The following is a 12,321-nucleotide window of genomic DNA, read 5'->3' as shown; positions in this document are numbered from 1 at the left end:
ACCCAAGGAAAACCTCAGGAGAGCAACACTTGTCTGGACACAATGGGATATGGCCACGGCAAGTGGTGATGCACCACAGAGCTGCCTTCCATTTGGGATGCAGAACTTCTTCCCCTCTTTAATTAATAATCCCAGCAAACACACAGAGCCAGGCAAGCCGGAGCAGCGGTGGAGGAAGCGCCAGAGGACAGTGTTAATTAAAACGCGCAGAAGAAAGGAAGGGATGGGAAGGTACTGACTTGAGTGACAGCTCTCCTGCAGGCTCCCCTTGCCGAGAGAGCTGTCACACCTCCTGCTTCCCAGGTTTACAGAATACAGAATTAACCAGTTTGGAAAAGACCTCACAGATCCTCAAGTCCAACCTATCACCCAACACCATCTGATCAACTAAACCATGGCACAATATAAACTCAGCTCCCATGTAGACCCAAAAGGAGCACCATGGCTTGGAGTCACCAAGTGCCTCATCCAGTCTCTTTTTAAACACTTCCAGTGATGGTGACTCCACCACCTCCCTGGACAACACATTCCAATGGCAAATCACTCTATCTGTGAAGAATTTCTTTCTAACCTCCAGCTTAAATCTCCCCTGGTGCAGCTTGAGACTGTGTCCTCTTGATCTGGTGCTGGGTGCCTGGGAGAAGAGACCAACCCCCACCTGGCTACAACCTCCCTTCAGGTTGTTGTAGGTGGCAATAAGGTCTCCCCTGAGCCTCCTCTTCTTCAGGCTAAGCAACCCCAGCTCCCTCAGCCTCTCCTCATAGTGCTTTTGCTCCAGACTCCTCTCCTACTTGGTTGCCCTTCTCTGGACAGGTTCCAGCATCTCAACATCTTTCTTAAACTGAGGGCCCCAGAGCTGGACACAGGACTCAAGGTGTGACCTAACCAATGCTGAGTACAGAGGCAGAATGACTTCCCTGCTCCTTCTGGCCACACTATTCCTGATACTGGCCAGGATGCCGTGGTCCTTCTTGGCCCCCTGGACACACTGCTGGCTCATGTTCAGCTGCAGCACTCAGCAGGAACTACCTGTGCAGGTCCTGCCGTCGGGGTGGAGGCGATAGCCGTGGTCGCAGGAGCAGCGTGGCCCTGCCGCCGTGTGCTGGCAGCGCTGTGAGCAGCCTCCGTTGTCGGCCTGGCAGCTGTCGATGATTTCCATTTCGATGCCTTGCAGAGAAAATAAATGAAAAGGATGTTAAAAAGCAAGGGCAGGGGATGGGGGAAGAGTCACTGGAGAATAAGTCTTCTGTAAAAAAAAGAAGTAAAAGCCTCCATAAGCTGACTGCCAGAGCAGAAAATATAAACTCAGCTCCCATGTAGACCCAAAAGGAGCACCATGGCTTGGAGTCACCAAACTCCAGGTATTTGTCTCCTTGTGTCATAACAGTGGATGCTCTTGACTTGGTAACATGAAGCCAGCTCCTTGTTTCAGGAGCCTGTCTTCAGGAGCCTTCACAGCTTCCCTGAGGTTTATGCTTTGTTTGAATGCAATGACAAGTTCAGCCCGTGACCCAGAGGAGGGAAGGAATCATCTGAGGAGCACAGGTGCTTACGCTTACTGCTTATGCTTTCCAGAAAGCACTTTTTATCTTTATATGAGAATGGGAAAGGTTTGGATTCTGAAACATCCAAACACAAATGCCTTAGAACTTTCACAGCAGAGTTGCATTGGTGAGCATGACACCTAAACATACAAAGCAAAACAGACTGCAGGTTTTGATTCTTGGATGTCCCTTCAAGGGGGCACATGGAATCTCCTCCGCTAAGACTTTGTCCCCCTGCACAGAAGACAGGATGGTACAATGCCATCTCCAGCCCCCCTCTGCCATGACAGACCACCCAATCCTCCTGTACTCATTTTCAATAGACTGTCCTCACAATATTTTGGTCAGATGCAGATGTGGATGTTCCCTATCCATGTACAGGAAAGGGAACATCTGTCCATCTCATTCTCACCCACGTACTTAATTTATTTAGGATTTATTCAGAATTTAAAAAACAAACCAAAACAACCACAAACCAAAACAACAACAAAAACAACCCCACTCAGTTATGAAGTTTAAAAGATGCATAGATATGGTGCATGGTTTAGCACCAGACCTGGCAGTTAGATAATGGTTGAACTTGATGAGCTGAAGGGTCTTTTTCAACCAGAATGATTCTATGTTCTGTGTGTCTCTTCAAGAATTAGCCAGTTTGTCTTAGGGAGTTACTTAGAGAGGAATCAATTTCCCACAATACATAGAAGGAACTGAGAAACATTCTCCCCAAAGAAGCCACCACACTCCTAGAAACACCCTTGCTCAGAGCAGTGGCCATCAGGTCTGGTACAGAAGGACAAAGCTCATGGACACACCTGTGCTAGTGACTCTAATCCCTTTTTGTGCCTCCAGGCAGTGATCTGCCAGTTGAAAAGAAGTGGAAGTCTGCTTGGAAGAGAGTACAAATTTGGAATACATATATGGAGAACTACATCTCAAGCAAAGTACGATTATTTGCACCAGGGAGAAGAAATCTAGTCTCCTGTCCAGTGTATTAAGCTGAGATTTAGGAAACCCAGCAATCAAACACAGATTCTGACTTTATAAACCATCTCCGTCGTTTGCTTTGTCTCAGTTCTTCATCAGTAAAACTGGAATAACAACTCTTCCCCAGGCCACGGGGGAAATGAAAGAACAAACAAAGACTGTAAATTGCTCAAACACTGAGATAATCCTGATCATAAATATATGCAGAATGTTTTTGTTTTTATTGTTTGCTCTGTGCTATTGTACATAAGGCACAGAGAATCAGCATCCCCTGAGATCTGCTGAATATTGAGGAAAAATATTATCAGAAACATCACAATGACATCTAAGTGGTCTAAACCAGTTTTTTAACATCATAACAGATCATTTGGAGTCTACATATTAATTGCATTTCCTCGCAGTTCCCCATCACCTATGAGATAATTCCCCAGGATGTCTCTCACATGATTGGCTTTTTTTTTTTTTTTGGCTTTAATGTATGTTAATGCTTTAACAAGGATGAAAATCACTTTCAAGTATTTCTCACAGACATGTTCTTAAAGAAAACATTCATTCTCTGGCACATTTTCCCAAGGAAATTCTGCTGGAAGTTCTTGCAGAGTATTATAAGGTTGAACAGTGTCTGCCCACCTCTTTGCTAAAACAGGTCATGCTTTGGTCTGCATTCCAGTGAGCTTATGTTAGGTCCATAATAACACCAACTCTTCCACATCACCTCCTCGATTAATCTCAATTTGCCCTCAAGGACAGCCCAGGGATCACCTCTTAACTAACAGCACTGGGAGTCAGTCCCCTTCTCAAGGAAAACAGTGTGGATTAAGAAACTCTGCTGGCAAGGGCTAAGTATGTGACAAAAGACATGAGGGCTCAGCATCAGTTTACTTTGGGAAATTGTAGTAGTTAAAATAATTCTTCACCTCCAATCTCCTTTTTTTTCCTACTTAACAGTGCCAATAATCTCAGGAGAAACAGAATTCAATGTAGACAGCTAAAGACAAGAGCAGAACATCACTGCTGGTTTACTTTTGCATCAGATGCAGCATATTAAAAAATAAAATGAGAGGAATGAATCAATTTCATAGAGTGGCAGCATGTTGGTCACTCTGCAACAGAATTCACCAGACTCTGAAGATAAACTAACAGGGCTATTTGCTCTTTGAAATGCAGTAATTAAGGTCTGTGAACACAGGCTTAGGAATGTATCAACTTGCAAAACCAGTAGTAGCAGAAGATGAAGAAAATAGTATTAAGCTTGAGCTTTTGCATACATTTATTTTGCTGGGAGTGCAAATCCAAGGGAATTAAAAGTGAAGCGGAGCAGTTTGCAAAGAAGAGAGCCTGAAAAGCAGAGCTGTAAAAGTGTCACTTACGGTAGCACTGCTTTCCATCAGCGCCCAGCTCGAAACCCGGATTACAGGCACAGGTGAAGGATCCCAGAGTGTTCACACAACGATGAGCACACCTGGCTCTCCCTTCTGCACACTCATCAATGTCTGTGAAGCAAAAAGAAAGGCAGAGACATTCATCTGGATACTGAAATAAAAAAATAAGACTGCTCTACATGGTAGAATCTATGATTCTGTGATTTCCTATTATTCTCTGAAAAGAGCAGCCTGATGTTACTGCACAAATTTCAGCATGTGATGAATCCCGGAGTGATGAATCCACAGCAGTATTCTCCAAAAGAACCTCTTTTTTCCCCCCTAAACACTACTGACCTTGAACCTCAACATGAATATTTACAACACCAAACATTATATTTACAGCATCTGCCAAAATGCTTTGCTTGTTATTCCTGTAGAAGAGCGACAGCAAAAGAAGCCACATGAAGAACACAGAAAAACATCCTGTCTCTCAGTACCCTAAAATTAACACTGGGTCCTCACAGCCATTATATTGAAATTAATGAAGCAGAAGCTGACTGATTATTTCCTGAATGACAGATGATTTGGATTAAGTGGTGACTGGGTCTCAGTATGTGCATTGGAGTCACAGAATCACACAATGGTTTGGGTTGGAAGGGACCTCCAAAGGTCATCTACTCCAATCCCTCTGCAGTCAGCAGGGACATTGTCCACTAGATGAGGTTGCTCAGAGCCTTGTCAAGCCTGACATTGAATACTTCCAGGGATGGGGCTTCAATGACCTCCCTGGGCAGCATGTTCCAATGTTCCACCAACCTCATGGTGAAGAACTTGTTCCTAACATCCAATCTACATCTTCTCTTCCCTATTTCAAACCACTGCCCCTCGTCCTATCATAACAAGCCTTGGTAAACGGTCCCTCTCCAGCCCAAGCCTTCTCTTCACCAGGCTGAATCATAGAACCAACAAGGTTGGAAAAGACCTCAAAGATCATCAAGTCCAACCTGTCACCCAAGACCTCATGCCTACTAGACCATGGCACCAAGTGCCACGTGTAATCCCCTCTTGAACACCTGAGTCAGATATTCTCTGCCACAACCCTGAATCCTGCAGCTTCTTCTACAGAAGTCCAGCAGGGAGGGAGCTACTCTCAACAAAAGAACTTCACCTGGTTTGTAACAAGAGATAAAAAGGGGAAGAGCTGTAGGTGCGGAGAATTGTTCTTCACCCAGGCTTCTGGCAAAGAGTCTGCTTGTGGTCTGCAGGGGCCACAAGGATGATCAGAGGGCTGGAGTACCTCTCCTATGAGGACAGACTGAAAGAATTGGGGCTGTTCAGTCTGGAGAAGAGAAGGCTCTTCTAATTGTGGCCTTCCAGTATCTGAAGGGGGCCTACAGGAAGGCTGGGGAGGGACTTCTCAGGATATCAGGTAGTGATAGGACTAGGGGGAATGGATTGAAGCTGGAGGTGGGGAGATTCAGGCTGGATGTGAGGAGGAAGTTCTTCACCATGAGAGTGGCGAAGCACTGGAATGGGTTGTCCAGGGAGGTGGTTGAGGCCCCATCCCTGGGGGTCTGTAAGACCAGGCTGGATGAGGCTCTGGGCAGCCTGATCTAGTGTGGGGTGTCCCTGCCCATGACAGGGGGGTTGGAACTAGATGATTCTCGTGGTCCCTTCCAACCCTGACTGATACTATGATACTCACTAGTCTGTATTTTGGATTCAAATGTCAAAGGCATCCCAGCTTCCTTAAAAACTTCGTGGAGGAGCATGCAAATATTTTTAAGGAATAATAACTGGCAAAACCAAACAAAAGCTTTGTGGCAGTTTTAGGCTGATGCCTAAGAAATTTTCCACAGATCTTGAGTTACAAAGTGGTAGAAGGTAAATAAATCACCATTGGATGTAGAAGGGAAAGAAATAAGGTCTGAATAATCCCCTGGGTCAGAGAACTAACACAAAGTTGGTTTTGTAATCTGACTTTTTCTCTTTTTGATTTCTTTGCTCTGGCAGGTACTAGCTGGTGTGTGGTAGTTTTGGGGCTGTACCTTTAAAATTTTCCACAGGTCTTGAACAGAAAGTGGTAAAATGTAAATAAATCACTATTGGGTCTAAAAAGGAAAATTGGACAGATAACAAATATAAGCTACTAATGGAAACAATCTCTCTTTTCTTTGGCTCTGGCTGATGCTTCTCCTGGCTTTACTGACCTTGACTGCATTGCTTTTGTTGTGACTGGTATTAGCAACAGCTTCTCAGCTCTTTCTCTTGTCCCTTTTGTGTCCAAGGGGGGTAAGGAGGGGAGCAGGGGTGGGGAGAAGCTGTTGCAGCTTCCCTGCTTTTTGGCCAGGGGGGTTCTTGTGCTGTTTATTAATTGTAAATACCTGTAAACATTTGTAAATACTGCGTATTTTGTACGTATTCATTGCATTTCATTGTAGATTGTAGTTTTGCTTGTAAATACAACTTCGTTTACTTCCAACTGGGCAGGGCTGGCAAATTTAATGTTGGGGGTAATTTTCAACCTACTAAACTGGTGCTTCTGCTAGCTTGCTGACGCTGACTGCATTTTAGGTTGTGGTTAAGTGTTGATAAGCTACTCTCTGCTTTGCTTTTTTTTTTTCCTCTTGTCCCATGTACAGGAAAGAAGGGAGGAGAACAGAATAGAACAGAACAAACCAGGTTGGAAAAGATGTCAGAGATCATCAAGTCCAACCTATCACCCAACACCATCTAATCAACTAAACCATGGCACTCAGTGCCCCATCCAGTCTCTTCCTAAACACCTCCAGTGATGGCAACTCCACCACCTTCCTGGGCAGCCCATTCCAATTGGCCAATCACTCTTTTTATAAAGAACCTCTTCCTAACATCCAGCCTAGACCTCCCCTTGCACAGCTTGAGAAGAGGAGGAAGCTGTTGGTAACTCACTGGTTTTGTCCGGGGGGGTTCTGGTGTTGTTTATAAGTTGCAAATACATGTAAATTTTGTATATTTTGTACATATTCATTACATTTAATTTCTAAATCGTAGTGTGCTTATAAATACAGCTTCATTTGCTTTCAACTGAGCTGGTCTGGCAGTTTTATGTTGGGGGAAAATTTCAACCCACCACAAGTTTACACTAAATACTGCTGCCGTGGAGCACAGCTGCAGAGATCAGCAGCGTCCTTGCAAAAGCTGCTATCATCTCACATGTGGCAAACCCCTCACCAACCTCCTGCTCCTTTCTGATGTTCTGACATTTTGCTTGCAAAATGCAGGTTATTCCTCACAACAATCCTGGGTCAGTCTGTCTGGTGTGCAGCTCCTCACCTTTTAAGCACAGCAAACCACTTTCTACCAGGTTTTGTGTGTGTGTGTGTGTGTGTGTGTGTGTTGTTCCTCCATACATGCTGTAACCAGTGCCATACTTGTGGCCCCTTGTACTTGAGCACAAGTAGCTTTACAAATGCAATCAGCCCACTTGCAAAAAGAGGCCTCAGGCAGTGCAAACACCACACATCGACTCATGAAAATTTCAGGAGAAATGACAGCTTCTCTGAAGCAGCAATGTGAGTAGCTGCTCTTTAGAATAAAATGGGTTATTTCTCCTTTTTCTTTCCTCCACCCCTCTTTCCCTTCCTGCAATTAATTGTCACTTTGCAAGTAGAGCATGTTGGCAAATGCTGCAAATGTTCTTTTTCTTTCTTTTTGTCTTTTTCTGCCCCCCCCCCCCCTTTTTTTCTTTTCATACAGAAAAATGAAAAAGCTGGAAAACTGAACCACAGCCACTACCCTGCATGTGTTTCACCATATACTTGATGTACAACATACACAAGATGATCAGAAAACAGAAAAGAACCACATTTAATCTGTAAGTAAATAACACTTTAATGGCAACAAAGTGTTAAATATTGCCTTCATACAGAGTCATAGAATGGTCTGGGTTGGAAAGGACCTCCAATGCCCCCCACAGTAAGTAGTGGCTATGGAATGAACCAGGTTGGAAAAGACCTCACAGATCGAGTCCAACCTATCACCCAACACCATCTAAACAACTAAACCGCGGCAAGTGCCTCATCCAGTCTCTTTTTAAACACTTCCAGGGATGGTGACTCCACCACCTCCTTGGGCAGCACATTCCAAAGGTCAATCACTCTTTCTGTGAAGAATTTCTTCCTAACATCCAGCCTAAACTTCCCCTGGTGCAGCTTGAGACTGCGTCCTCTTGTTCTGGTGCTGGTTGCCTGGGAGAAGAGACCAACCCCCACCTGGCTACAACCTCCATTCAGGGAGTTGTAGATGCCAATAAGGTCTCCTCTGAGCTTCCTCTTCTCCAGGCTAAGCAACCCCAGCTCCTTCAGTCTCTCCTCATAGGGCTTGTGCTCCAAACCCCTCCCCAGCTTTGTTGCCCTTCTCTGGATATGTTCCAGCAACTCAACATCTTTCCTAAACTGAGGAGCCCAGAACTGGACACAGTACTCAAGGTGTGGCCTAACCAGTGCTGAATACAGGGCAGAATGACTTCCCTGCTCCTTCTGGCCACACTATTCCTGATGCAGGCCAGGATGCCATTGGCCTTCTTGACCACTGAAGCACACTACTGGCTCATATTCAGCCTACTGTCAACCAGTACCTCCAGGTCCCTTTCTTCCTGTAAATATCTTGTAAACACAGCTAACAGCTGAAGCATGGCACTTTCAGTTGGCCCTCCTGTCTCCTTCTAGCTCAGTTTCCAAAGAGTCAAATGACGTCTTGAGTGTTGCAAAAGACTTTGAATAATTTCTAGGAGGAAAAACCCCACTAGTCATATATCCACAGCAAGACACGATGCTTAATTATTCAAAAGACTGTTGCCATGAGGTGGGAAGAAAATTTGTTCCAATATATAACATTGCAAATTACTCATTGGTTTAGTTTATACATAAATTAACAGAATTGTCAACGTGTAACTGAGATAAAACATGTAACATGCTGACCCTATCATTAAACCCAGTCCTGTTTCCTTCTATTAATCATCAGTTAAGTGTCTATGCTACTGGAAAATACCTTGCTTTTCCATTAACCTTACTCCTGAGTAATCCCAGTAGGACACCTATCCCTGAGGTGTGCAGTGCTGCTCACAGAAGGTCTCACAGGCAACTGAGTGAAATACTCCGGTTCGGAGATAAGTATTTTCCAAAGTACCCAATACTCTGCATAGATCAGACAATATTACTGTGTCCAGTTCTGGAGCCCCTATTATAAGAAAGATCTGGACACACTGGAATGTGTCCAGAGAAGGGCGATGAGGATGAGCGGAGGGGTGGAGCTCCTCTCCTATGGAGACAGACTGAGAGAGTTGGGGTTGTTCAATATGGAGAATGGAAGGTTCCAAGGAGACCTTTTTGTGGTCTTCCACTATCTGAAGGGGGTCTTTGAGAAAGCTGGGGAGGGACTTTATAGGGTGTCAGGGAGTGATAGGACTGGGGAAAATGAGGCAAAACCAGAAGTGGGTAGATTCAGATTGGATATCAGGAAGAAGTTCTTCCCCATGAGGGTGGTGGCACAGGTTGCCCAGGGAGGTGGTGGAAGCCTCATCCCTGGAGGTTTTTAAGGCCAGGCTAGATGTGGCTCTGAGCAACCTCATCCAGTCTGAGGTGTCCCTGCCCATGGCAGGGGAGTTGGAACTTGAGGTCCCTTCCAGTCTTAACAATTCTATGATACTATGAAATGCACAGTGTTTGTTATCTCCAGTACAGAACTGGTGCTTCAGTGCCCTGTGCTGCACTATGGGTCAAGTTTTCCAAAAAAGTTTATAATTAGTGTCTGAACACATGGCTGGGAAAATTCTGTGCACCACAAAATCCATAGGTGCTTTGCACTTCATAAAACTGATAAACTCCCTGCCTGTCAAGCATTGTACTGAAAGCAAAGCAGGTATTTAAGTCTCTAATTCCCCCAAAATTTGGGGTCAGAAATGCTTTAGATCCTTTTGAAAATCACAGGCTAAATACAAGACTTTTATATTCAACTTTCTAAGTTCCCCTCTTTGGTAATCTTAGACTTCATTATTTTTTCCTTCACAGTAGTCACTCTATTAATATGGAAAGAGTGCTCCAGCTAAAAACTCTTTTGAATTCTAAATAGGTTTGCAGTGACCTGGTTCACAGTGCTACTTGAATAGTTTTCCAGGAACTATATCTGGGGCATTATTTTAAAAGGACCCTACAAGACTAACACCACAGCACCTACAAATTCATTTGCTATAAAAGCACGGTTTAAGAAATGACAGAGTGATTTTCATTACTAAAATGGTCCCTTCAAGACTATTCTCTGACATAAAACACCAGAGAGAGAACTGCTGATTCAAAATGCTTATTTGCAGAACGGATTCCTTTCCATTCATTGGGGAATAAAACTTATGAGGAGCAACTAAAGGAGCTGGGACTGTATAGTTTGGAAAAGAGGAGGCTGAGGGGAACCTTGTTGCTCTCTACAACTACCTGAAAGCACAGAGAGGCTGGTGCTGGTCTCTTCTCACAGGTAATTGGTGATAGAACAAGAGGGAATGGCCTCAAGCTGCAACTGGGTTGGTTTAGACTGGACATTAGGAGAAAATCTTTCCCAAGCGGAGTGGTCAGGGATTGGAGTGAGCTGCCCATGGAGGTGGTTGAGTCACCAACCCTGAATGTGTTTAAAGGTGGTTTAGATGTGGTGCTTGGGGATGTGGTTTGGGGGTGAACATTGCAGAGTAAGGTTCTGGGTTGGACTTGGTGATCCTGAGGGTCTTTTCCAACCTGAATCTTTCTGTGATTCTAAGCTCAGTAAGCCAGAGCATCAATACCTTTCTTCCCAATCAACAGTCCATAGATTCTTACCTAAACAGGACTTTTTGTCTGCAGAAAGGAAATGCCCTGGATGACATGCGCATTTGGCAACCCCTCTCTCATTCTGACAGATTTGTGAGCATCCTCCATTCCCACTTGTGCAGGGGTTTATCACTGCAACCAATTAGAGCCCACTGTCAACTTAAAGGTCACGTTTTGGTCTGAAAATGGTCTTACCTGCCAGCGTTACAACTAACAATGAAGATTACTGCAGCTGTAAGATATTAGCTTGGGGGGGTGGGGGTGGAATATTTCTCTTTGACAGAATTTGGTGTATAGCAAAGCCCTTGTTTTTTTTTCATGCTATTTTCTCTGTTCCTGGAGAGCATTTTTCATCGACCAGCAACAACGCTTCAAACAGCAGGAAACTGGGCTTGTATTACACCTTGGAAGTAGGACAAGAAAAGTCCATTTTATCCTCACTTTGCTGTAATTTTAAGAGCTTCTCTAAACAATAGCAATTAGCACTCCAATATGTGTGAACCCATAAACACACCCAGCAGTGGAGTTCATCGAGGAACAGCATGTATTTAAAAGTCACTAGAGGAAATAAACGCTGAAGAGCTCCAAAAGACCTCTTCTGAGGCTAAAAACATATGTTGCTCATGCTGTACATCACAATTCCATCTTCTTTTCCTTGAACAATGCAATACCATTTCAAGGATAAGCTGCTCTAAGTGGCAAGTGCTTAGAAAAACATTTATAAAGTGCCTGCAAAAGATTCCTCTATGGTTTGTGAGTTTATTCCTGGAACATGTACCTGCTGGAAGCACACTGCTTTATTTGGAGTGTGTATTCTGGAGCCCCTAGTACAGGAAGGATCTGGAGGTGCTGGAATGTGTGCAGAGAAGGGCCGCAAAGATGATTTGAGAGCTGGAGCACCTCTCCTGCGAATACAGGCTTAGGGAGTTGGGGCTATTCAGTCTGGAGAAGAGAAGGCTCCCAGGAGACCTAATTGTGTCCTTCCAGCATCTTAAGGGGGCTACAAGAAAGCTGGGGAGGGACTTAATGTGTCAAGACTAGGGGGAATGAAATAAAACTAGAAGTGGGTAGATTCAGATTGGATGGTAGGAAGAAGTTCTTCCCCATGAGGGTGGTGAGACACTGGAACAGGTTGCCCAGGGAGGTGGTGGAAGCCTCATCCCTGGAGGTTTTTAAGGCCAGGCTGGATATGGCTGTGAGCAACCTGCTCTAGTGTGAGGTGTCTCTGCCCATGACAGGGGGCTTGGAACTATATGATCCTTGAGGTCCCTTCCAGCCCTAACAATTCTCTGATGCTATGATTTGCCCAAATAAAAACTTTGCACACACCAAAACAGACTTCCTGGCACTGTTTGGACAGGCCTGATTTGGGTTAAGAGCCAGAGATTTCATGCTAAAATCTGACATTCTGCAGAAGGTTGAGGTTTCAGTTTAGAGTGCTAGTTACTGGTCACTACCATGCTGGTGAATAATGTGAGGTAGGCAAATTGTGGAGGACACCATTGAAAATATATCCTCCTCTAGACTTCTGCTTAGTTTGAAATGAAGCTTTTTAAAAGTGAAGCCCATTTCCTTGCAATTCAAGCCTTAACTGAC

At 44.5% G+C, this 12,321-nt stretch overlaps 1 protein-coding gene across 1 annotated transcript in view; it reads right to left on the bottom strand.

The window, feature by feature from the left end:
- The window catches only part of LOC137444370 (multiple epidermal growth factor-like domains protein 6), a 246,621-nt gene that overhangs the window by 64,556 nt on the left and 169,744 nt on the right, over positions 1-12,321 (bottom strand). The window contains exons 8-10 of the mRNA XM_068144947.1: positions 10,735-10,857; positions 3,899-4,021; positions 1,030-1,167 (exon numbers count right to left, since the gene is read on the bottom strand). Coding sequence (XP_068001048.1) covers positions 1,030-1,167; positions 3,899-4,021; positions 10,735-10,857 — 384 coding nt within the window. The remainder of the gene's footprint in view (positions 1-1,029; positions 1,168-3,898; positions 4,022-10,734; positions 10,858-12,321) is intronic.

Source organism: Melanerpes formicivorus, unplaced genomic scaffold (assembly GCF_026170545.1).
Source record: "Melanerpes formicivorus ecotype bairdi unplaced genomic scaffold, bMelFor1.0.p_v2 SCAF_12, whole genome shotgun sequence".
NCBI classification, from domain to species: domain Eukaryota; kingdom Metazoa; phylum Chordata; class Aves; order Piciformes; family Picidae; genus Melanerpes; species Melanerpes formicivorus.
This window is presented reverse-complemented; position numbering and strand designations above follow the sequence as displayed.